General features: G+C 34.4%; 1 protein-coding gene across 28 annotated transcripts in view; it reads left to right on the forward strand.

Moving 5' to 3' along the window:
• The window catches only part of ZDHHC21 (zinc finger DHHC-type palmitoyltransferase 21), a 132,166-nt gene that overhangs the window by 4,642 nt on the left and 100,347 nt on the right, over positions 1–27,177 (forward strand). For 6 of the 28 annotated variants that reach the window (XR_001720669.4, XR_001720670.4, XM_016960614.4 and 3 more), the window contains exons 3-8: positions 8,807–8,936; positions 11,490–11,664; positions 14,568–14,766; positions 16,026–16,124; positions 20,551–20,662; positions 24,002–24,140. Coding sequence is in view for 19 of the 28 variants with exons in the window: in XM_016960614.4 (XP_016816103.1) it covers positions 14,613–14,766; positions 16,026–16,124; positions 20,551–20,662; positions 24,002–24,140 (504 nt within the window). In the remaining 9 variants the exon portion in view is untranslated. Of the gene's footprint in view, positions 1–5,263; positions 5,427–8,806; positions 8,937–11,489; positions 11,665–14,567; positions 14,767–16,025; positions 16,125–20,550; positions 20,663–24,001; positions 24,141–27,177 lie in introns of all 28 variants that reach the window. The other 22 variants (XR_010148756.1, XR_010148754.1, XR_010148755.1 and 19 more) reach the window with 9 other exon arrangements.

Below are 27,177 nucleotides of genomic sequence, written 5' to 3' on the forward strand. Positions count from 1 at the left end.
ACTGCAGCCTTGGTCTCCATCTCCCTGGCTTAAGCGATCCTCCCACTTCAGCCTCCCAGTAAGCTGGGACTACAGGCATGTGCCACCACACCCGGCTGGTTTTCTGTTTGTTCGTTTTTTGTTGTTGTTTTTGAGACAGAGTCTCGCTCTGTCACCCAGGCTGGAGTGCAGTGGGGTGATCTCGGCTCACTGCAACCTCCGCCTCCCGGGTTCAAGCACTTCTCCTGTCTCAGCCTCCCGAGTAGCTTGGATTACAGGTGCCCACCATCATGCCTGGCTAATTTTTTTTTTTTTAGTAGAGATGGGGTTTCACGATGTTGGCCAGTTTGGTCTCGAACTCCTGACCTCAGGTGATCCACCCGCCTTTGCCTCCCAAAGTGCTGGGATTACAGGCATGAGCCACTGTGCCTGGCCCTCATTTGTTTGTTTTTTAACTAGTGGCTAGGTCTGGCTGTGTTGCCCAGGCTGCTGTGGATCTCCTTAGCTCAAGCAATCCTACCCCCACTCACCTCCCAACATGGTATGATCACAGGCAAGAGCAGGCCCTGGGGTATTGTTAAACTGTTTCATTACTTTTAATGATGGGGACCTAGAAACGTTGTTTCATTCTGGAGTTTGTAAAACTAGAAGTAAAACTTATCTTTCACTTTCCCTTCCTCTGCTCTCTCCTTCGCTCCCCTGTAAAGTTAGCATTTTGGAGGCACTGCTTTGCCAGTCAATTTCTCATTTAAGCGTGACAGCAACTGTGTAAGTTGACATTTTTATCTCCATTTTACAGATGGTCAAACTGAAGCTTGAAAAGAAACTAAAGCTTGGAAAGTGAATAAGAGACTATGTCATAATTTCTCTTTTAACATCTGTAGAAGATTAATTTTTTAATCTGTTGATAATCAACTGAATATCTATGTGATATTTAAAAAATTGAATTCCTAATTGGCAATGAGAGCTTGATTTTTATGGAGAATTATTTAACTGCCACACTTGACTAGTTTTCAGAGTAGAATGATATCAGAAGTCAAAAAGTTTTATAAATACGTTTACAGCTGTAACTCTGCTTTCTAAATTCATTTGGCTGTAATTAATAAGTTTAAAATTTCATATATTCATCTAATAAGCATTTTCTCTTGGCACTGTGGAAAAAAAAATTTGGTATGTTTGAAAACTTAGCTTGTAAATTGTTAGATTGTATTCTTTCAGGCGTAGCTATATTAAAAATATTTAATGACATTTTATAGTTTTGAAACTTTGAAATTGTTTTGTTGTTCCAATTTTTTGAATGTTTAGGCCCAACGTTACTTTTGTTTTGTTTTGTTTTGAGACAGGGCCTTACTCTGGCACCCAGGCTGGAATGCAGTGGCACGATGATCTCTGCTCACTGCGGCTTCTGCCTCCTGGGTTCCAGCTTCAAGCGATTCTCGTGCCTCAGCCTCCCGAGTAGCTGGGATTACAGGCGGGCGCCACTATGCCTGGCTAATTGTTGTATTTTTGGTAGAGACGGGGTTTTAACATGTTGGCCAGGCCAGCCTCAAACTCCTGACCTCAGATGATCTGCCCACCTTGGCCTCCTAAAGTGCTGGGATTACAGGCATGAGCCACCATGCCCGGCCCAGCATTACTTTTATTACCACATAGATGAGATTTCATTTCTCAGAGGTGGTGGTGTTTATCTAGTACTGAAATACGAATCTCATTTCAGAGGCTGTGTCTGCAGTGTAGCTCTGATAACTATAAATGTAAAGTAGGATTTTTCTTGATTTTAAGCCAGCAAGTGACTGGGATTTGACTCATGGGTGATTGGCCTGTGCTATAACCTACTAACGTTACTGACAGAAACTACTGTTTTGCTGAAACATTAGGAAGCCACTCTCAAGTCATAGACTTAGTAGCATTATTGTTTTTGGCCATCTTTCAAAAATGTTTGGTTGTACCACATTTAATTCTGTTGGAATTTTTTTCTGAAATAATTCATTTATTTGTCATTGGGGTAGCAGCTCTTTAACGTTGTTTTTTTTTTTTTGTTTTTTTGAGATGAAGTCTCGCCCTGTCGCCCAGGCTGGAGTGCTGTAGTGCAATCTCTGCTCACTGCAACCTCTGCCTCTTGGGTTGAAACGATTCTCGTGCCTTAACCCCCTAAGTAGTTGTGATTACAGGCACACACCACCACGCCCAGCTTATTTTTGTATTTTTAGTGGAGACAGGGTTTTCCCATGTTTGCCAGGCTCGTCTTGAACTCCTGACCTCAAGTGATCCTCCCACCTCGGCCTCCCAAAGTGCTGGGATTACAGGCATGAGCCACTATACCCAGACGTTAACTTTGTAATTCTGTGTTTAGTCTCTAAAAAGCAAAGGTGCAACCAAGGAGCCCACTTTAAATTAGCTTAAAAAGTTAAGAGTAGAAACAAAGTTCATTTGACGGTCTAATAACTATGGACCATAGAAAAGTTGACCCTGGGAGGATATACAGGTTCCGTGCCCCCCACAAATGTATAAAGGGAAAAGAAATGTAATAATTTTGATGTATTTTTTACATTCTCAGTATTTAATAGTCTGCTGTTGCTGTGGTAACCAGCACACTTAACACACTTGTAACTTGGCCTGTGTTCCCTGTCTTGGAGAATGGTTCCACCCTTCACCTAGACCCTAAGTGTGAAACTTGGGAGCCATCCTAGTCTGCCCTTTGCTCCCAATTGATCACTAAGTCCTATCAGTTTTATTTATTTAAATTCTCCCAGATATGCCCCTTCTCTTTTTTTTAATTTCTTCTTTCTTTTTTTATTTATTTTCTTTTTTTTAAATTATACTTTAAGTTCTAGGGTACATGTGCACAACATGCAGGTTTGTTACATAGGTATACATGTGCCATGTTGATATGCTGCACCCATTAACTCGTCATTTACATTAGGTAGTTCTCATAATGCTATTCCTCCCCCCTCCCCCACCCCATGACAGGCCCCGGTGTGTGATGTTCCCCTTCCTGTGTCCAAATGTTCTCACTGTTCAGTTCCCACCTATGAGTGAGAACATGTGGTGTTTGGTTTTCTGTCCTTGTAATAGTTTGCTGAGAATGATGGTTTCAGGCTTCATCCGTGTCCCTACAAAGGACATGAACTCATCCTTTTTTATGGCTGCATAGTATTCCATGGTGTATAATGTGCCACATTTTCTTAATCCAGTCTATCATTGATGAACATTTGGGTTGGTTCCAAGTCTTTGCTATTGTGAATAGTGCCGCAATACACATACGTGTGCATGTGTCTTTATAGCAGCATGATTTGTAATCCTTTGGGTATATACCCAGTAATGGGATGGCTGGGTCAAATGGTATTTCTAGTTCTAGATCCTTGAGGAATCGCCACACTGTCTTCCACAATGGTTGAACTAGTTTACAGTCCCACCAGCAGTGTAAAAGTGTTCCTGTTTCTTCATATCCTCTCCAGCACCTGTTGTTTCCTGACTTTTTAGTGATCGCCATTCTAACTGGTGTGAGATGGTATCTCATTGTGGTTTTGATTTGCATTTCTCTGATGGCCATTGATGATGAGCATTTTTTCATGTGTCTTTTGGCTGCATAAATGTCTTCTTTTGAGAAGTGTCTGTTCATATCCTTTGCCCAGTTTTTGATGGGGTTGTTTGTTTTTTTCTTGTAAATTTGTTTGAGTTCTTTGTAGATTCTGGATATTAGCCCTTTGCCAGATGAGTAGATTGCAAAAATTTTCTCCCATTCTGTAGGTTGCCTGTTCACTCTGATGGTAGTTTCTTTTGCTGTGCAGAAGCTCTTTAGTTTAATTAGATCCCGTTTGTCAATTTTGGCTCTTGTTGCCATTGCTTTTGGTGTTTTAGACATGAAGTCCTTGCCCATGCCTATGTCCTGAATGGTATTGCCTAGGTTTTCTTCTAGGGTTTTTATGGTTTTAGGTCTAACATGTAAGTCTTTAATCCATCTTGAATTAATTTTTGTATAAGGCTTAAGGAAGGGATCCAGTTTCAGCTTTCTACATATGGCTAGCTAGTTTTCCCAACACCATTTATTAAATAGGGAATCCTTTCCCCATTGCTTGTTTTTGTCAGGTTTGTCAAAGATCAGGTGGTTGTAGATGTGTGCTATTATTTCTGGGGGCTCTGTTCTGTTCCATTGGTCTATATCTCTGTTTTGGTACCAGTACCATGCTGTTTTGGTTACTGTAGCCTTGTAGTATAGTTTGAAGTCAGGTAGCGTGATGCCTCCAGCTTTGTTTTTTTTTTTTGCTTAGGATTGACTTGGCAATGCGGGTTCTTTTTTGGTTCCATATGAGCTTTAAAGTAGTTTTTTCCAATTCTGTGAAGAAAGTCATTGGTAGCTTGATGGGGATGGCATTGAATCTGCAAATTACCTTGGGCAGTATGGCCATTTTCATGATATTGATCCTTCCTACCCATGAGCATGGAATGTTCTTCCATTTGTTTGTTTCCTCTTTTATTTCGTTGAGCAGTGGTTTGTAGTTCTCCTTGAAGAGGTCCTTCACATCCCTTGTAAGTTGGATTCCTAGGTATTCTCTTTGAAGCAATTGTGAATGGGAGTTCACTCATGATTTGGCTGTTTGTCTGTTATTGGTATATAAGAATGCTTGTGATTTCTGCACATTGATTTTGTATCCTGAGACTTTGCTGAAGTTGCTTATCAGCTTAAGGAGATTTTGGGCTGAGACAATGGGGTTTTCTAAATATACAATCATGTCATCTGCAAAGAGGGACAATTTGACTTCCTCTTTTCCTAATTGAATACCCTTTATTTCCTTCTCCTGCCTAATTGCCCTGGCCAGAACTTCCAACACTATGTTGAATAGGAGTGGTGAGAGAGGGCATCCCTGTCTTGTGCCAGTTTTCAAAGGGAATGCTTCCAGTTTTTGCCCATTCAGTATGATATTGGCTGTGGGTTTGTCATAAATAGCTCTGATTATTTTGAGGTACGTCCCTTCAATACCTAATTTATTGAGAGTTTATAGCATGAAGGGCTGTTGAATTTTGTCAAAGGCCTTTTCTGCATCTATTGAGATAACGGTGTGGTTTTTGTCTTTGGTTCTGTTTATATGCTGGATTACGTTTATTGATTTTCGTATGTTGAACCAGCCTTGCATCCCAGGGATGAAGCCCACTTGATCATGGTGTGTAAGCTTTTTGATGTGCTGCTGGATTTGGTTTGCCAGTATTTTACTGAGGATGTTTGCATCGATGTACATCAGGGATATTGGTCTAAAATTCTCTTTTTTTGTTGCGTCTCTGCCAGGCTTTGGTATCAGGATGATGCTGGCCTCATAAAAGGAGTTAAAGAGGATTCCCTCTTTTTCTATTGATTGGAATAGCTTCAGAAAGAATGGTACCAGCTCCTCCTTGTACCTCTGGTAGAATTCGGCTGTGAATCCATCTGGTCCTGGACTTTTTTTTGGTTGGTAAGCTATTAATTATTGCCTCAATTTCAGAGCCTGTTATTGGTCTGTTCAGAGATTCCACTTCTTCCTGGTTTAGTCTTGCGAGGGTGTATGTGTCCAGGAATTTATCCATTTCTTCTAGATTTTCTAGTTTATTTGCATAGAGGTGTTTATAGTATTCTCTGATGGTAGTTTGTATTTCTGTGGGATTGGTGGTGATATCCTCTTTATCATTTTTTGTTGCATCTGTTTGATTCTTCTCTCTTTTCTTCTTTATTAGTCTTGCTAGTGGTCTATCAATTTTGTTGATCTTTTCAAAAAAAAAAAAAAACAGCTCCTGGATTCATTGATTTTTTTTGAAGGGTTTTTGTGTCTCTATCTCCTTCAGTTCTGCTTTGATCTTAGTTATTTCTTGCCTTCTGCTAGCTTTTGAATGTGTTTGCTCTTGCTTCTCTAGTTATTTTAATTGTGGTGTTAGAGTGTCAATTTTAGATGTTCCCTGCTTTCTCTTTTGGGCATTTAGTGCTATAAATTTTGCTCTACACACGGCTTTGAATGTGTCCCAGAGATTCTGGTATGTTGTGTCTTTGTTCTCATTGGTTTCAAATAACATCTTTATTTCTGCCTTCATTTCATTATGTACCTACTAGTCATTCAGGAGCAGGTTGTTCAGTTTCCATGTAGTTGTTCGGTTTTGAGTGAGTTTCTTAATCCTGAATTCTAATTTGATTGCACTGTGGTCTGAGAGATAGTTTGTTGTAATTTCTGTTCTTTTACATTTGCTGAGAAGTGCTTTACTTGTAACTATGTGGTCAGTTTTGGAGTAAATGCGATGCGGTGCTGAGAACAGTGTATATTCTGTTGATTTGAGGTGGAGAGTTCTGTAGATGTCTATTAGGTCCTCTTGGTGCAGAGCTGAGTTTAATTCCTGGATATCCTTGTTAACTTTCTGTCTCGTTGATCTAATGTTGACAGTAGAGTGCTAAAGTCTCCCATTATTATTGTGTGGGAGTCTTAAGTCTCTTTGTAGGTCTCTAAGGACTTGCTTTATGAATCTGGGTGCTCCTGTATTGGGTGCATTTATATTTAGGATAGTTAGCTCTTCTTGTTGAGTTGATCCCTTTACCATTATGTAATGGCCTTCTTTGTCTGTTTTGATGTTTCATCAGAGACTAGGATTGCAACCCCTGCCTTTTTTTGTTTTCCATTTTCTTGGTAGATCTTCCTCCATCCCTTTATTTTTAGCCTATGTGTGTCTGTGCACGTGAGATGGGATTCCTGAATACAGCACACTGATGGGTCTTGACTCTTTATCCAATTTGCCAGTCTGTGTCTTTTAATTGGGGCATTTAGCCCATTTACATTTAAGGTTAATATTGTTATGTGTGAATTTGATCCTGTCATTATGATGTTAGCTGGTTATTTTGCTTGTTAGTTGATGCAGTTTCTTCCTAGCATCTATGGTCTTTACAGTCTGGCATATTTTTGCAGTGGCTGGTACCGGTTGTTCCTTTCCATGTTTAATGCTTCCTTCAGGAGCTCTTGTAGGGCAGGTCTGGTGGTGACCAAATCTCTCAGCATTTGCTTGTCTGTAAAGGATTTTATTTCTCCTTCACTTATGAAGCTTAGTTTGGCTGGATATGAAATTCTGGGTTGAAAATCCTTTTCTTTAGGAATGTTGAATATTGGCCCCCGTTCTCTTCTGGCTTGTAGAGTATCTGCCAAGAGATCTGCTGTTAGTCTGATGGGCTTCGATCTGCCCATTTTTAGTATGCCTCCTGTCTTAAGTGTCACTACCCCACCCACTTACACACACACACACACACACACACACACACACACCCCATTCCCCTTATAAGTTACCATTTTTGGGGTGCTTACTCCATGTGCCCTCATCATTTCTCACGGGGTTAAAAGTCAACCTACCTAGTTGCATGTAGTCAATGTCAGTCCACCAAAATTCAGCCCTCAGATTGTGTCTTTTCTTCCTAAAATGCAAATTTGATCATGGCATTTTACTGCCTAAAATCCCTCAGTGGTTTTCCACTGTGTTCCAGGTGAAATCCAAACTCACTGGCATGGTTTAACAGTGATTTTCAATCTGAGGATCTACCTGTGGGTCATGAAATTGGTTTAGTAGGCTATGACCAGCATTATACATTTTTATTAAAGTAAAATAAATAGGTTGCAGTGGTACCCAGCTGTAGTGCCAGTGACTCAGGAGGCTGAGGCAGGAGGATTGCTTGAGCCCAGTGTGCTAGGATCGCACCTGGGAATAGCCACTGCACTCCAGTCTGGGCAACATAGTGAGACCGAGTCTGAAAAAATAAAAAAGAGTAAAATAGAATAGCAATATCATCACGTGTCATACGTAGTAAGGGTAAATATCACTTCCTTAAACTTTTTTAGTTATTCATATATATCTGTGCGTACTAGTAATGTTATAAAATTTATTAGAGTTGGTTGTGGTCAAAAGGATGAACATCTTACCCCATTCTATATGCAGTGATTCTTGTTATTTCAGTTTACTCAGATTTCCTCTGCCTGCTTTTATGCCTTTGCTTATTCTGTTGTCTTGGTCTGAAGAGTCTGCCTTCTTCATCTAGCTACTTCACAGGGTTTGTTGTCTTCAGGAATCTTTTCCTGATGGCTATTTACCATAAGAAATACATTTTGTAACACAACCTATGAACCAGTATCCTTACCATATGAGATAACAGTTTTGTCCCCTTGCTCTCTGTCTTAACTTGTCTTACTGGTCTTGTCTGTTTGCTAGTCTGCCTCCATTGAAGATAGAGCCTCTCTTTTTCATCTATACCCTGTGTTAAAGCATAGTATATATAGTGTATAGTAGTTAAGTGTTGATTGAATTAATAAAATAGTGAATTAGTATATGTTATATACAGTACTTTACAGTATGTTTTTTTAAGCTTGAATTGTAGAAACTGACTTACGTTTGACTCTCTTAATGGTTTCATTACAGGAGGATTAACTTTCTTAAAGCATTTTAAATTAAAACTTCCATTTTAAGCTGTTTATGAACTGTGGTTAGATTCTTCTACCACTATCTATTGTTATTTTGTGATTTGTGGTCAAGGAAGTGTGTGATGAAGTCCAAATACTGGACACATAATGCTTATTTGATTTTATGGGAAGTATAATGCTTATTTGATTTTATGGGAAGTGGGTGGTTTTAAAAGACTCTCAGATATAATTGTAATCAAATGCAAATTCTGAGGGGATGGGTGGGATATGAAAGCACAGAATCAAATGGAGTTGAATTTCTTTTTTGTTATTTCTAAATTTAAGACGTTTGTAATTGGCATTTCCACAGTTAGAATATTTAGTTGCTTATCGTTTTTTTCTTTGTGAGAAATCATTGTTTGTTAAACCATGAATAGGTTCTCATGGAGAACTGTTATTGAAGAGAGATCCATTTGGTGGGATATAATTTAAAAAAATGAATCAAAAGAAAATCTCTAAATGCAGATGCCAGAAAAATTACAGCACATCTCAGTGAATTTGCAAGTGGTAAGTTTGCTTTTGATTTTACATGGTGATATATTTTGGATTTATGGGCCATAGTATCCTTGGAGTCTTATGCTTAGATGCACTTGTCAGTTAGCAAATGTAGTTACTTTATGTTTATTTAAAAGTTTTTATACTAAATTTTAACCAAACCTGTTTTCTTAAATAAGACTTTTTCTATAGAGAAAAATAATCTGTAAATAATATGAGTTTCAGAAACATCTTTCTGAATCGTAAGTCTTATATGGCTTTACAGCGAATCCTTCTGTACTTCATTTTAAAAAATATTAATTTTAAAAGCATTTACTATAAGGATAATATATAGTGACAAAGAGGCCTAAATTAAACAGTTAGTTTGTAAGTTTAGTGTCTCTTAGGTTATCTTTATTTTTAAGTTAATTGAAAAGAATTTAGAAGTACATGGTTGTTGATAAACTTAGAAGAACACATAAATATTTGAAAGCCTTCCTTTTCACTACTCCTTTCTCTTTCAGCCCATTGAGAACAGTTTGGCTGGTCTGTTTTCTTGCAGTCTTTTCTTCCTGCACTTGCGCAGAAATTATTTATGCACATACCTGCATATTTTTTCTAACAAAAATGTTATATAAACTGTTCTATAAGTTGCTTCCCCAACACTTAATTTTGAAAAATTTCAAACAGAAGCGTTGGAAGAATTTTGTTTAACGTCTGAATACCTATGACTTAGATTCTTACCTAACATTTTAACAAATTTCAGCACATACTCATCTGTCTTTCTGTCCACTATGTTATTAATATGGGGGATTCATTTCAAAGTAAATTGCAGATGTCAGTATGCTTCCTCTCTACACAATTCAGTATACATATTGCTAACTAGATCTCAGTATTGGTTTACAGTTTCTTAAAGGTAAATTTACGTACCATGACATGCAACAATCTTAAGTGTACATATGCTGAGTTTTGATAAATTCATCTTTGTAACTCAGACTCCATTATCAATAGAAACATGCTTGTTAGCACCACAGAGAGTTCCCTCATGCCTCTTCCTGGTCTGTCTCTATCCGTCTCTTTCCAGAAAAACCGGTTACGGTCTGTTCCCTCTCCACTCCTAATGGATTTTGCCTATATCACTTGCTTTATTCACTCAGCAGTATGTTGTGGGTAGTTATATGCAGATCTAAATCTGCCTTCTTTTCTGCCTTAAAAAAAATTGCAATAGCTTGGAAATAGTCTACACTATGGGTGTATTAGAATTTATTTGATCATTACCTTTTCTCTACATGGACATTTAGATTGTGCCATATTTTTGTGATTACAGAAAGTGCTGTATCCTTGTACATCCTTGTCTGTATATATACAGTCTCAGGAGTACTTTTTAGGTAATACTAAAAATAAAACTGCTGTGTAAAAGAGTTTTACCTTTTGATACATACTGCCAAATTGCCCTCCCAGGGTGATTGTATCAGCTTACATGCCCACCAGTAATGTATGAGAGTGTCCTTTTTTTTCTGTGCCCTCTTAACGTTGGATATCATCTTTCTAAAAGTTTTTCAATGCAATAGATGAAAAATGTACCTTGTTAATTCCTAATCAGTAATGATTAGCCATTGGATTTTTTTCCCTTTGTGAATTGCTTTTTTATATATTTATGTTGTATGCCTCTTGTCGGTCATGTGTTGCAGTATTTTTTCCAGGAATGCTTTGTCTTTTAACTTTGCTTTTCATGTGTTTTGGGCTTCAGATGTGTTAATTTTTATGTGGTCAGACATGGTTGATGGGTCTTCATTGTGAAGGCCTTCCTTATTCCAAGAATATAAAACCACTTGCTATTCTAATAGTTTTCCTTTTAATGAAATTTAGAAGAAAAAGATAAATCATTGTGAACTGAAGTGCCAGGAAAAATTCCAAATGGAGAGTGAGATTCAAATTGGCCTTGAAGTCTGAGTTGAATTTAGTTGAGTAAGCAGAATGGTAGGCACATTTCAGACAGGAGGCATGGATGGAATATCGTCGAACAGTGGTAACAGGACCACTTAGGCTGAGGTGAAGAATCACGTAAAACTGTAAGCATAGACATACGTGTTCGGATAGATTTCTTGGTAATTATTTTGGCTAATCTTTATGCTTTTCTAAAATCTACATCTTGATGTTATAGTTTTCTGTCATTTTCATGGTGACTTGAATATTCTTCTTGAGGAGACTATATGGTGAAATACAGTTGCCTGAAAAGGCAAAAAATAGTGGTATTCCTTTGGAGTAAGTTGAACATTATAAATATTTACTCAGTCTGGTTTATTAGAGTTAAATTATAATTGTTTTTAAAGTTTGTGCTGTAGTAATTTACATCATTTAGTCACTGTAGTCAACTATAGTTACCAGATAGCAATCTTAAAAAATGTTGAAGTACCAGTATATCCACTAGTTACTTAATCAGAGTTTTGAGTTAAGAGCTCACCATTTAATATACAAATTAGTATGTCAGAATCTCCAGCTAATGAAAGTATTTTATGAATGCTGTCCTTAAGACCGAGTAACAGCATTGTGTTCAGTTTGGTTGTTGCTCAGGATGTGTAATAGTTTCTCTTCAGCCATAAGCCACGCCTGGTAGATATTAATTGAGTGGAGAGATCTTGCACCTCTTCCAGTTATGCATTTGTGGTTTGTCATCTGATTTGGAGCACTTGGAAGATCACTGTTTTGTGTTCTACGACCCAATTGAGAGGATTATGTGGAGCTAAGTTTTACCAATCAGGTATTTAAAAAAATATATTCAACATCTTATTTGTTTGTTGTTTTATTTTTCTATCCTGTGCTCACTTTTCCTTAGGGACGCTTGCTCTTTTAGAGAGTGTCATCTATGTATGTTTACATCCAGGAAAAATGGACATATTTTAAACTATACTTTTCAGTATGTAATTTTTTGTTGCTGTGAGAGATCTCTTCCAGTGATGAAGAAAAATTTGTTCTCTAGTAGAGGAGAATAAAAATAGAGTTCAAAAATTAATATTTGATAATTTTGCCAGTCAGTTTTGCTGGCTCATGTACTTTTCTGCTTCTAATGTTAATAAATTTAAGCTACTCTCATATATACTTAGTGAAATTCATGTTCTGTTTTTAGTCCTGAATAGAACTGAAAAATTAAAGAAAGAAAGGTACATAAAATTAATAATATTGAACATGTTGAGAGAGCACTTGTCATTTCTTTTAGCACTTGATAATTGGCAAGACTAAAAAATTAACATTGTCTTGAATGTTTCTCTTTTTAACTGTGTAGATAGCTTACCATTTGTATTTGAGATTCCTTTATTAAAATGATTCTTAGCAAATTAAATAGCATGCTTTATCCTGTCTGACTTTCTTCATTTTAATGATACCAATCTGTCTTTTGATTTTTAAATTAAAAGATAAATAAATGAAACTTTTATTAGTTTAGTGGCCTGGGCACTATTTCTATTTTAGAATTCATACACAAGTTAGAACATATCTGATTTAAACTATTGAGTGGTATTACATTTGAGTTCTTTTTTTGTTTTGTTTTTTGTTTTTTTTCTGCTGCCCCAATATTTGCAGGATCTAGGGATGAGAAACTAGGGGTATTCCTTTAAAATCAAGTATTCCTTAATCTCTTTTTCTTTGTTTCAGTAGCTTTATAGCTTTGAAGAACATTGGCAAGGCCTCTAAGGGATGGTGCCCTGAGGCTTTTCAATTGATTATGAATTGTTCTTAGAATGAAGTAGACTGGGATATAGGCTGAAAATCTGGGAATCACCCTCGACACTTTCCCCGGTAACCCCTAATATCTAATCAACCAGAGAAACACACTGGTTCGATTCTAGCAGTTGCTCCTTTCTGCAAACCTAATTTTGGCTTTTGCCTTCTCTTAGCCTAATGGACCTCTGTCTTTAATTTTATCATTCACACCAGAGCTTCAGTAATTTATTCACAGTACACATTTCGTCATGTTAATCCCCTGCTTCAATAGCTTTCCATTGCCATTCAGTCTTAGCATTCTAACATGGCATCTTTATGTCCTTCATGATATAGGCCCATATTTCTTAGCACTCACTCTCCACAGAAAGTTTTATGATTTGTGATGGCAGGTTGTAATACCTCCCACAATTTCTACTCTTGCTCCTCCTATTCCTTCTGTTTGCAGTATTCTTGTCACTTTTCATTGCTTAGATAACTTTTACTAACCTTCTAAGACTGAATTCAGGTTTCACTTCTTACAGTAAGTCTTACTTGAATCCTCGTTTAACTGGTCCCATCTCTGTGCCCCTACTAACATTTTGTTTTCAAATCTGGAACTAACCATATTATATTAAATCTTTTTTCTGATTCTTTTTCCCATTAGACTGTTCCTTTAAGCAAAGACCATGTCTTCTTCATCATTGTATCTGCAGTGTCTAGCAAGTGATGGGTGTGTAGTGGAGGCTCAGTGAATATTTGTTGAACTAAGTGAGTTCAACTCATTGTGGTAACATTGAAGTGTTAGTGAAGCTCCTGGGTCAGTGGTTCCTAGACACCAGTCAGCTGTTTTCAGACTCTTGCAGAGCATTTTACAACATTTTATTGTTTTTTGAGTTTTATGAAGAATTATGATTCAGTAGATGTAGAATGGGGTCTGGGAATATGTATTTTTAAAAAGCTCCCCAGGTGTTTTTGGTTTTCTTACAGGCTAGAGAACCGTTGTCCTAGTTTATTATTATACCATTATATTTTACGTAAAAGGTACCCCCTAGACTTTATACAGCAATTTATTATTTCATCCTTGGAAGTTATATCTACCAAAGTATGGATGTATTTTTAGTCACTTTTTTGGTACCATATTTATATAGAAGTATTTTAAGTCCTTAAGTGTCTTATTGAGAGATCTGTTGGCATATTGTTAACACTCAACTAAAAAAAGCCTCATTTAAACAGGAGTCTTCTTCAATTGATCATAATATCTGTTGGGCTTCATTCTATGAATTTTAGTATTTTTGGCAATTTGTAATTAATTTTCACTTTTTATTGTCATTTTTCAAAATACTTAAAAAATGTTTTATTGTAGTTTAAAATTAAACTAGAGTGCACAAATCTGAAGTATACAGCTCAGTGAATGTTTACATACGTAGATACACATAAGGTACCACCCAGGTCAAGATATGGAACGTTTCCCAACCCCTGGTTCTCTCATGTTCCTTTTCAGTTAATATACACCCCTGCAACCACAAGGTAACCACTGTTTTGACTTGTGTGACCATCAGTCTTCTGATTAAAGCTACTAAAAATTTTTGTACATAATCTTTCGGTGGACCCGTGTATTCATTTCTTTTGGGTTTACACAGGAAGTTGCTGGGTTAAGGACAAACTTGTGTTTTAAATTCAGTAGATGATTCCAGTTTATACCTGTGATAGCAATTCATAATGAAACATTGAAATTATTTGAATCTTATGATAAAATTTGAATATCCTGAAACTTCTGTTTGTTTTCCCAAGTGTTTATTGTAAAAATATATATACAAAGAAATATCAATGAATATATCAACTACAGAAAGAAAATATCAAATATGCAAAGAAAACTCAATGTCATTTTATAAAAGTTGCCAGAAATACAGGTTTTAGTCAGATTTTTCTATGTAAGTAATTATTTTCTTTGTTCCTTCTCCTTAGGATCATCCTTCCTTGTGGGTTAGCAGGCAGTTATAAGATTGCAAAATGGGTCTCCGGATTCACTTTGTTGTTGACCCACATGGTTGGTGCTGCATGGGTTTGATTGTCTTTGTTTGGTTATACAATATTGTTTTAATTCCCAAAATTGTCCTCTTTCCTCACTATGAAGAAGGACATATTCCAGGCATATTAATAATAAGTAAGTTTCTTGATCTTTATTTTATCGTATAATTATTTTTCTCATTGTAAACGTTTTTGGGGTGTAGTGCCACTATGATAACTTTCCTTTTCATATATTTAGTATTTTAGCAGTGCTGTGAATATTCAGTTATTTACTAATTTATGAACTTATGGAAATAATGGCCTTTATAGATTTGCAGTTAGATAAAAGTGATATCTCCATTTTTAACTGCAAAGTGCATGAAGACCATTTTGTTAAAAATAGAAAACTGACACAGTAGTGATAACTTGCATGTCTCTCTGTATTTTTATTAATTGCTGTTTTGTACCTAATTACAAATGTAGATGTTTTAAGAATAGAGACAGTATACATTACTGAGAAGTGAGAATTTCATAAGAAAAGTATTGATTACGAAGTTGATTATGATAACACTTGGAACTTCTGGATAGTTATTAGTCAATTGATGATGGCTTGCTTATGATTAAAATAAATTGAAATTATATATTTTATATGTACATGGCATTTACAGTTTTCATGCACATTACCTCATTTTGACCTCACACGAACCATGGGAAATTTCATATATATATGATAAAACTGACCAGTACTATGCAGTCAGTCCTGGATTGAGCACTCAGACTATTCCTTTTACATGTACAGTATGTTTTTTTTTTTTATCGCCCCAACAGAATTTCTCTATTCTTACTAATTTAAAAATGTAGAATTATGGTGGCCAAATCTATTTTCCCTTACTATTTTTGTTTTCTGGTTATTAATTTTAAAATTAAAAAGTTTCTAAGTCTTAATTCTCAAACTAATCATTTTAAGATCCATCAAAAGGGACAGTTGAACATCACTAATTCAGAGTAATATTGAAGATACCCAGTTAGTTAATGAAAAAGTTTAGTTGTAGAATTTAAAATGGTATTTTGATCCTTTCAAATATAGAACATGTAGTAATTAAACGGGAGCCTATTCATTTATGCCATTATTAATAGGAAGTCCCTGTTATTAAGGGATCTGATTTATAAGAACTTTGAGTTACTATCATGTAAAATAATAATTAAAATTAGTAATGATTAAAATTAGGACTATTTAAGATAGTCCTCCTGACAGTGTTATTTGGTGAGTGAAATCAATTATTTATTTTTTAATCTTTTGAAATTTTTTCTCCTGATGGTGTTTGTTAAAATATACATTTTAAACTTTAAATATGATTGTTGATAAAATGTTTTGAAGGGTAAGTGACTAATTTATTTAATTTATTTATTTTAAAGTATTCTATGGCATTTCCATATTCTGTCTGGTTGCCTTAGTGAGGGCCTCCATAACTGATCCAGGAAGACTCCCTGAGAACCCCAAGATCCCACATGGAGGTATGGTACTCTGGATTTATCAGTTTTGCTGATGCCAGAATTACTGTCTTTATTTACATATTTTATTGCCTTTAATATATATTGGTTATAAATGTCATCTAACACCACTTTGATGTCTTTGCTTCTATGTGTCTTTTCCAAACTTCTCTACTTAAAATTGCAACCCTGCTCCCCCTGCACCCCGGCAGTTTCACCACACCCCATCTCTTGGCATCCGTATCACATATCATATGATCCTCATGGTAATTGTATGAGGTAGGTAGGCTGGGTGGTCAGGAGCATAGATTGTCCTTCCTGGATTAAACATCTGGTTGTTGGTGTGCGATCCAGCCCAAAGACCCAGAACCTAGTCTCTGTCATCTTATTACCATGGATCTATGTACAGAGATAATTTTAGCTTTTTATTCACCTTTGTTATGAATCTGGGGAAAACTTAAATCATAATGTACTTTTTGGTGCTGGTTACCTGATTCTTTTGTAAATATGATTTTAATTTAGTAAAAAAAAATACAAAATTTTAACAGTGAAAGATAATATTGAATGCCTAGAGAGTTGAAACTATAGAATAGTGACATTTATTCAGGAATGTTTAAAGGTTGAGCAGTTTCATATAACTGAATTCTTCAAAAAAGGCATCTTGAAGTCCTAATACTTTGGTGATTTTAACTATTTTTTTATTGAATTACTCTGAAGTATTTTACATGCGTTTCTGCTTTTTAAAAACACAATGACTTCAGTATATATGTGACCCACTAAATATGAGGCAATTTGAATATAAGGAAATGTTCCATTTTCCCATGAGAAGATTCCCAGAATTTGACTTTATAAACTTTTGAGCATATAGATGAAACAGTGAAATGAAATAGTTACATGTTTGTTTATATTACTTGAATTGTTCATGTGTGTATTTGAAATAAAACAAAATGAACACCTTCAGTTAGAAATATTTTTATCACTTTCACATTTTATGAAATTTTATTCAAGTTCTTAACTATGTTTAAAAATGGTTTATTGAGTATAATTTACATGCCATATAATTTACCCAGAGTGTACAATTCTATGGGTTTTTGTATACCCACATTTGTGTAACCATCACTGCAATCAACTTTAGAACATTTTAATCGAGTTTTTCACTTGAATGTTCGACGTGGTTTTGTCATTACTAGAGCCATGTTTTTTGACATAGCATTACAGTGGAAATTCTTTCAAGTTAAAAAAAATGCGTCCTGTTTTGATGCAGTCTCTCAAAAATTTACCCCAAGCTATAAGGATTCCTGTATTCAGTAATCAGGGTCATGTATTCACTCATAGTTTTAGTTTGATCCTCCCTCTTACATTGCTTTTTAAAGGTGGTCTGTGAGAGACTTACTGACATTTATTTCCTACATTGACAACTGATTCTTGTTAGGGAATCTCTGTTAGGACCCAAAGTTTGTATTGATTTAGGTAATTTCAAGTAATGTTTTTCTTCTCAAAGCATTACATAGTGATTTTAAATGTATTAGTTGAGTGAGAGTCCCTTAAAATGAGAGTCTTTTAAAAGACTCATGTAGAAGGTGATTCCTTCCTTTCTGAGGGTCAAACAAACCAAGCATTGCATTATATTCATTCAAGCATTCACAGCATTAATAAATCTCCAGGTTAAACAAAATGATGTATTTACTCACATTAAACAGCCTCAGTCATGGAGTTTGCCTTTTTTTTGGTTTTGTTTTATATTTTGATTTTTCTCTCCCTTAAAAATGTATCTGTTAGCTTTTAATTTTTTAAAGCTATCATAAATTTTCAGTTGAATTCTTTTTCTCATAGTCTTCTTAAAAGCATTATTACATGGCTAGTACAAAAATCACTAGACATCAGAATGTATCAGTCGCCAAGATCCTTTGTGGACATGAGTAAAGGAAGGAAAGGGAAATGACTAAGAAGGGCTTTAGAGATATGTAGGGTGTGTTAAGATGGATGGATTTTTTTTCTTGCTACACAAGGCAAAAGCACCTTCTAGATGATCAATTAAATTTTAGATTTCTTACGATAGTGATTTCTCCTTTGTTCCCTAAACATATAGATATGTATGTGTTCATATAGATATGTGAAACTGTGAGTTTTTACAGGTATTTCTCATTTTAGATACTTATGTAATATCTTCATGTTATCAAAGGAATGACTCAAGTTCTTTCTTTAAATCAATTTATGGTCCAGACCATAGATTAGCAAATAAATTCTTCTTTACTATAAAGGCCCATAGTAAATATTTTCAGCTTTATGGGCCATACAGTCTCTATTACAACTCCTCAGCTCTGCCACTGAAATACAAAAGCAGCCATAGACAATATGTAAATGATGGGTACATCAAACTTTGTTTATGGACCCAGAAATTTGAATTTTATGATTTTACATGTCACAAATTGTTATTTTCAATAATTTAAAATTGTAAAAATTATTCTTAGCTCATAGGTCATACAGAAACAGGTGGTAGACTGGATTTGCCTGCAGACTGTAGTTTGTATCTGTGGTCTAGATTACAAAATTGTAGGCTTTCTCTAACTATTGCCAAGTGCTCTCTTCTGAGAATACATTTTAGATATAAAATGAAGAATTTATTCTCTAGGATATTATATGCTGATTTCTCAGAAATTACCAATAATGAATACACCGTGTTTATGTTTTAAGTGGCTGATAAAAACAAATTTTTATATCGCCTTTTAGTGAAAATTGGCTCATTGTGGAGTGCCTCCTTCCTGTCTATATTCCTTGCAATGTGTGAATTCAAAGTTTTAACATGGGGATGTTTGGGAGCATTGAGCTAAGTAGGGGAGTGGAATATGATATGCTTGTGACATTGTAATATGCTATAGATTAAATGAGTTTTTATTTCACTTAGAGGTAAATAGTACTAGTTTAACTGTGTAAATTAAGCTTTAGTACTGTTGCTCTTGCATGATTTATTTTCATTAAAATAACTGTAAGAGATGAAAAAGTATTTTCTTTTAAAATAAGATTTCAAGTATAAGAGATAATTTCTCAACTTTCATATTATTGGAACAATTAATTTGATGTAGGTTTTATTCATACTTTGTTTCTTCAGAGATGTGTGTAGTGGGAATGTTTTCCCAACGCTTTACTATATAAAAGTCCAGCATGTTGATGTTGCTCCCGACCATTCAACTAAAGTAATGGAATTCAAACAGAGAATCTTAAAAAAAAAGAAAAAAAAGAAAAAAAAAAAGAAATAAAAATATCAATATTGGTAAAAAAAAAAATCCGTAATCTGAAAAAAAAAAGAAAATTGAATATTGTCTACTATTATCTTTCACTTTTATTTAGAATCTTTCATTTTGTGATTTTAGACTTTTCATACGTCAGCAAGCATTTAGTGACTACCTAGTATGTGCTAGGGTCCTACTCTTCGTATACTAAAATTCAATCTGAGTATAGGAGTTAGGCTAATCTTACTATGTGCATACTTTTAATGAGGTTATGGGATAGTATAAACACAGATGATGAAAATTGAAAGAATTTTGTAAAAGAAAAATTCCATTCCAATATATTTAAAAGATACATTTTTGTATAATAAGGCAATTGTCTTTTCTAGGAAGATGACTCTTCCATAGTTTTCGCGGACCTAATTAGGACAGTTTTTAATGAAAACAAAAGCCTTTTCTCTTATGCAAACTTCGTGTTTTTGGCACAGAGCTTAATCGTGTGCTGTTTCACTCCAGATTAGAGGAAATTGCTAGTTGGTGGTAGTTCAGTGTTTTCTGAAGAACTCCTTTATTTTCATTAAAAATAGTAGTTATCTTATAACATTTTTCACTACTGAAACTATTCTGATACCTCCCAAACCCATATGACATCCTTCTCTAACCTGTCCCATACACACTCTTAAATGAATCTACTGATGTTTTTTAAAATTAAATGATTCAGGGAAAGTGTATGTGGAGGGAAATGCCATCTGTTTTTCGGATGAGTTTATAGGGTTGATTTCAGTTTACTAATCAATTGAAACCAGGGTCAGCATTATTTCTTCTTTAGAGCCTTTAGAAAATGAAATTTCTAGAAATCAATTTGTTTAAATAAAATTGTTTTAGTATAATAATTTGGTTGGGCTCTAGGGTTTTGTCATTGGATTTTACTTATATTCTCACAGTATACCCAGAATCCAAATACATTGTTTTCTGTCTCTTACTTTGACTATAACAATAGTGTCTTATTTTTGTAGTCTTTTAAATTAGAAACACACAAAATAAGACATATGTAGAATAGAACAGCAGCATTTATGGCAAACACATTTACACCAAAGGCTTAGAAGAAAAATCTCTTAGAGTTTTATGTTGAAGGCTTCCTATAAAATCTTCTAAACAACTGTTGGTAAATTTCAGCATTACCCACTTGCCTTCATTAAATGGATTTTAATTTCTTTCTTTAGAAAGGGAGTTCTGGGAATTATGTAACAAGTGTAATTTGATGAGACCAAAGCGTTCCCATCACTGTAGCCGCTGCGGCCACTGTGTGAGGAGAATGGATCATCACTGTCCATGGTAAGAATAATTCACTTCTAGCCAAGAAAAGAGGGGTGGGTAATAAAATGTAAATCTTACAACTTGGCAGCTTTAAACAAAAGTTATGTTAAAGTTATATAGTTTTACAATATCTTAATAAGGATATCTTTATTTAGATTATATGGTTCTATCAACTCCCAAAGTCATTTTTCCACAGAAATCCTATCTTTTCTAACAGGGAGAGATTTGAGCCAAAAAAGTAAGAATTAACTGCAGCCTGATATACAAAAGGATTAAGGTGGTTGTATTAAATGAGGCAATGTATATAAAACATTTAATACAATATCTGACAAGTAGGATGTACTTAAATGGTAGCTATTTCTAATTGTAATAAACCATATGCATCCGAATGTTTATATCCCCTTTTCATTTGTTTAATTAATAACATTTCAGACACCCTGATAACCTCTTCCTTACCCCTTAAAGCTTTTTAAGCATTATGTGTTGGATATAGCTACTACCATTATGTACATGTTGGAAGTATGTGAGTGATAATTAGCTGATTCTGCAGAACTGCTAACAGTTTTGGTCAATAGGGGGCTCTCTTGTAATATTTAAAGAAAATGTTCAGTTGAGAAATATAATCTTTGAAAACAAATGCTGCGTGAATTCTGTATTGTATCTCATTTTAAAGCTGTCACAAAAATCTGTGAACAAGATATTGTATTTAATTCTGTTTTCTTAGCATTGGCTCTCTGTATAAATATTTAAACTGGTATAGTGTAGAATTTGACAAATGTATCTGTATACATATATGTAGTATTTATGTTTGTATACACATACATGCATATATGCAAATTTACATAATGAGCCTCTTAATTTATAATTGCTTTTATTTAAAATTGATTCAAGTGGAGTTTAGCTTTTTCTAATGTTAGTCTATTTAGAGTTTTCTTTATTTTTGATAACTTATTTTGATAGCACAGTTAATCAGCAAACTTCTGGTGGAAATTTGTTTTTTTGCATAGACTGTTTAAATAGAAGATAATTTCCTGAAATAGGAAAAAGTAAGAGCATTTTCGATAAAAGAATTTTGTTACTACATAAAAATTTTAAAAATTTCTAAATCTGTCAACAAGATAGAGTAGTGTATGACATATAGTTGATATTCAAAACTGTGCCTTGAATTTAAACATAAATAATTATTTGGGAATTACTTGGGAATAAAGATTAATTCCCAAGTAATTTTCTTAAGCTCAGTGATCTGTTTGCTATCACAATAGTAATAGATTTTTAGAAAGCTACGTGAAACATGTATTCAGATAATTGCTGATCATACAGAAAAGCTCAGTTTTTAAGCGCTTCTTATTGTAGAGTTTCTTATTCACTAAAATACAAATGTTCATGATGGAAGTGGATATTGATGCTTTTTTTTTCAAACGAACGCAGTAGTAAAAAAGAACTAGGAAAGACTCACTTATTGGTGACCAAATAAGGTGCTGTTTAACCTTAATTCTAACGTTGGGGTGATTTCTCTTTCTAGGCCTCTTGCTTCCATAGTTTTAGTCAACTTTTCAGAAGTTGGTAGCAGTGAGGGGGAAGTACAAAGGATTAGAGGATCAGAAAGGAGAGTAGACAAGGGACCTAAAGAGATTCAGGAATTTTTATCATTGAATTTCCTGATAGAGCACTGCTGAAATGTTCAGAGAGCAGGGGAAATGTACAGTGTAAATTGGAAGCAAGGAAAATTTTTGATGTTTTCAGAAATTGCACTGCTTAACTGCCTAACACATTTTTAGGTTTGGAGGTCAATTCTCACGTTGCCTCAAGGTTTTCTGTATTTGTGGCTCTGATCATTCTTTTTTTTTTTTTGCTTTTTTTTTTTTGTTTTTTGAGATGGAGTCTTACTCTGTTGCCCAGGCTGGAGTGCAGTGGCATGATCTCAACCTCTGCCTCACTGCAACCTCTGCCTCCTGGCCTCAAGTGATTCTCCTGCCTTAGCCTCCCGAGTAGCTGGGATTACAGGTGCATGCCACCATGCTTGGCTAATTTTTGTATTTTTAGCAGAGACGGGTTTTCACCATGTTGGCCAGGCTGGTCTCAAACTCCCATCCTCAGGTGATCTGCTTCCCTCGGCCTCCCAAAGTTCTGGGATTACAGGCTTGAGTCACCGTGCCTGGCCTGATCATTCTTTCTAAGTAGTGCAGATGTTACAAAAAGAACTCATATAGATTGAATACCTTAGTGCTTCTTAAAGCTGTTCTGGTTAAGAAGAATGCTGTGATCATAGACATTGTTTCTCAAACTTCCTGGGGACAGGAAAGATGGAACAATGGTAAGTCATCTTTCAATCGGCAGCTGTTGAAGAGCACTTTTGAGTGTATATTAATACATAAGCACGCTTCTCTTATAATCCTGCTTGCAAATAACAAAGCACAGTAGATTTTCTTGTTTACAAAACATGCACTGTTAAGTCTTAAGAAATGCCTCTCTAAGGTTTTTCAGTTCAGGTCTGTATTTGACTTTAAAAAATGGTTTAATGACAAAGTTCAAAAGAGCGATTTAAGTTAGGACCGAAACCTGTTACATCGTTTCTTTTTCAGTGACAGTATAATACTACTTTGAAATGAAAACGTTTGTGCAAAGTCATTTGTAGTCTTGAACTAGGGTTTTTTGCTGGAATTTTAGGATACTTTGACAATTTGGATACAATAAATTTGGAACAATAAAATATTCAGCTTAAATTAGTCTTGAAAATTTTTTATTGTAACATTAATCCTCTTTCCTGGTTAGGGTTCACTGTTGTATTGGTGGAAGTATAGCTGTATGTATTTATAAATAGTTTTGAATACATTTTTATTTTCAGCAACCGGGGGTAGATTTTTACAATGAAAAGCGAATGCTTAGCAGTTATGTCAGAGTGGTATGTTTCAGCTGTTTTACTTCAGGGCATTCAGATTGCTTTTCACAGCTAGAATGCCCTAAAGGAAGAGCAATATACAGGGAAGCAGGGTTCTTGCTCTCTTGGCCCCTATGTCTTCTAACTCTACATCCTCTGGCCAGAGGCTTAGCTCCTTCGTTCCCTGTTTCCATATCAGTGACACAGGAGACTACCGTCTGCTCTTCCTGTCTCGCTAAGTTGTTATGAGTTGAAGGGGGATCACATATGTGGACTTCCTTTGTGAAGTGCTTTACAAATATAAGATGGTATATTTATAGTTTTCTCTGTATAGTTTGTTTTTACCTTCAAGTGGCCATAGCATGTCTCCATGAAGTTAAGCATATGTGATATTATTTGTTTTTAATTTAGTCTTACTGATCCTGAGGTGAACTTCTTGAAATTTAAAATATTGTTTCTTTTTCATTTTTTTTCTTTAGGATTAACAATTGTGTTGGTGAAGATAATCATTGGCTCTTTCTGCAGTTGTGTTTCTACACTGAACTTCTTACTTGCTACGCACTGATGTTTTCTTTCTGCCACTATTACTATTTTCTTCCACTGAAAAAGCGTAATTTGGTAAGAAATGTTTATATCCACTAACATTAGAGCAGTTGTAGCATACAATTATTAACATGTGGTTCCTTTAAGTACAAAAGATTGGAAACAAAACAACAAAAGATTGGAAACTCCCAAATTGGTGAATTTTGAACTATATTGGGATTGAGAAAGTGGGCCCTAGTCTGACATTTCCTTTTAATGAAATTCATTTATGGTTATTTATTAGTGTTGAGCTTAGAAAGCAACACGTTGAATCTTTCAATACATGTGTCTTGGTTTAAAAATATCTAAAATAATGAAAAACAAAGACAAAATGTTCTTGTTTCTTTTCAGGAATAAAAATGCAGAATGTAATTTTTAAAGGTTCTCAAATAGTTATGTTCTTGAGAAAGAGAACTTTTTTTCTCCCTGCCTTTCATCAGTAATGATATCATGAATTTGCAGGATGCTTTAAAAGTTATCCACTGAGAATATAATGCATGCTAGGACTATAGTTTTAGAAATGTTTCATCTTATTTATAGATAAATTTCTGATATAATTGGCATTAAAGTTAGATCATGTAAAAGAATGTACATATTCCCTGGAGTAATCTGTTTCAAATAATTGAGCCTAATAAGAAAAGCATTAAAATAAAATTCCTCAGCAGGATTAAGGTAATAATTTTTTTAAGTGACAGAGAAGTAGAGTTTAGTGGTGTTAATGAAAAACAAAGACAGGCTAGGAGGTAACGAACGCATTGTAGTATAGTGCAGTATTGGCAAACTATGGGCCTTGGTTTAAATTCAGCCCTCTGCCTGTTTTTGTTAAAAAAAGTTTTACTGGAAAACAGCTACTTTCTTTTGTTTATATATTGTCTATGGCTGCTTTTGTTTTATAAGAGCAGAACTGAATAGCTGTGGCAGAGACTGTATGGTCTGTAAAGCCTAAAATATTAACTGTCTGGCTCTTTATAGTAACTTTGCCAGCCTCTGGTAGTGGAAAGATCTTGTCTTTGTAAACAGACACATCTAGGATTAAAGCCTGTTTTTTCTTATTACATGCATAAGTTTTGACACATTGTTTAACCTCTCTGAATGGTAATTTTCTTCCACTGAAAATGTGATTAATAATGAGATTAAATGAAATAATATATGTAAACTTAGCTGGTATATAATAGACATTCAATTTATGTTACATTTGATTTTAGTGAAAACTCTCAGAGGGAGGAAACAATTTTTCTTTGGCCTATTCATTTTCATGAAAATTTTAGAGACCGTTTTACAGTAACCATTTATTACTGGAAGATTGATGACCAACTAAGGAAATTCCAATAATCAAATGAAGGATTAAGACGTTTGAAATTACAGACTAATTTTCTTTTCCAAATGAAAGGTAGAAACTGGAGAAATTAATGGCAATTAGACAGTCCCCTTTTTTTAAAATGGAGAAATGGATTATGGGTTATATTTGAATATACTACATATATGTATATATTTACATGCATAATGAATGTTGGAAAAAGATCAGCAGCATAGTAAATGTTTATTAAGAGATTAAAAATATCAGGAAGAAGAAAGTATATAAAAAGTGAGTATAAAAAGTGGGTTTTGAAAAGTCAAACCAGATTTTCCTTAGAGCCATCAATTGTAGATGCAAGCAGGTGATTCTTTTAAATAAAAATCATAATAATATGTTAGTAGCATTTTAGCAAATGAAAATCAAATCATTATTTTGGTTGTTAGAAAGCTACTTTAGGAATGAAGCAGTACATTATAAATAATTCTAGGGATCTGACAGTTATTTGTGTCTAGTAGTGCTGAGCAGAAATCGTTCTCTTAGCCTAAGTCTTATAGTTTCCTTGTTGTATCAAGGGTGTACTTTTATAATTACCACCATATTAGCAGTAATGAAATGAAAACTCAGATTATGTTATGAAATTTCCAGGACCATTTTGCTTCCTATTGAGGAATCGAGTAATTTGTTTATGATATATTATCTCATTGTTTTAGTTTTGTTTATGATATGTTATCTCAATGAATGAAGTAATTCATACATATTATCAAGTTAGGCATATGGAGAGAAGAGCTTTACCACAGTATTTCCCATTGTAAGAAAAAGACAGACAAATTTAAATACATAAAATTGAATGTTTATTAGCACTGTTCTAACCTACTTAAGTTTAATAGAGTAAAGCTAAATTCTAGGACCAGAATTATAACTAAACTTGAAGAAAGTATTTTATAATCTATGTAGCTCTAAATATTCCAATGATCTGAAGCAAATGAATGTTCAGTAGTTAGTCAATATACATTGAAATGAATTCCAGTCATTTCATTGATTTAGAAGTTGAGAGTTTGAAGCTACATTATAGACACATCCAAATTTCGTTATATCTTTTTGGTGGATTGATTCTTGTATCATTATAAAATATGCCTCTTTATTCTTAGTAATGATTCTTGCCTTCAGATTTTTTTTCTGTTATTAGTTTAACTATATCAGTTGTCTTTTAGTTAGTGTTTTCATGGTATATCTTTTTCTGTCTTTAATACTTTCAACCTATCTTGATTACTGTGTCTCATAATGTGTCTTATAGACAGCAGATATTTCATTATTTAAAAATTATCTTTTAATATGAAACATTTAGTAAATATTTACTTAGTATAACTGGTATTTTGTCATTTTCCTATTTATTATTTGACTTCATCTGTTCTGTGTTCCCATTTTTCTCCTTTTCTTTCCTGTTTTGGAATTTCTAATTTAAAAAAATTCCAATTTTCTATTTCTAATGGCTTTTTCTTTTACTCTTTTTATAGTTTTCCCAAAAGTGAAAACATTATTCTGATTTTTTTGAAGTATAATATAAGTTAGTACTTTACCATTGTGCACCTAATGAAAGCAGTGGTCTTGGAACACTCTCTGTCATCATCATTTTTCATATTTTGGGGTAGAAGGTAGATGTAGAAAAAAATCACGTGATAACAAGACATTATTGTTTTTACATATACATTATGTGTTATATTGTTATACAAGTTATGTGTTACCTATAGTCAGTATTCGCTTTGAGTTATCTACATA

The sequence above is a fragment of the Pan troglodytes genome, chromosome 11 (genome assembly GCF_028858775.2).
Source record: "Pan troglodytes isolate AG18354 chromosome 11, NHGRI_mPanTro3-v2.0_pri, whole genome shotgun sequence".
NCBI lineage: Eukaryota > Metazoa > Chordata > Mammalia > Primates > Hominidae > Pan > Pan troglodytes.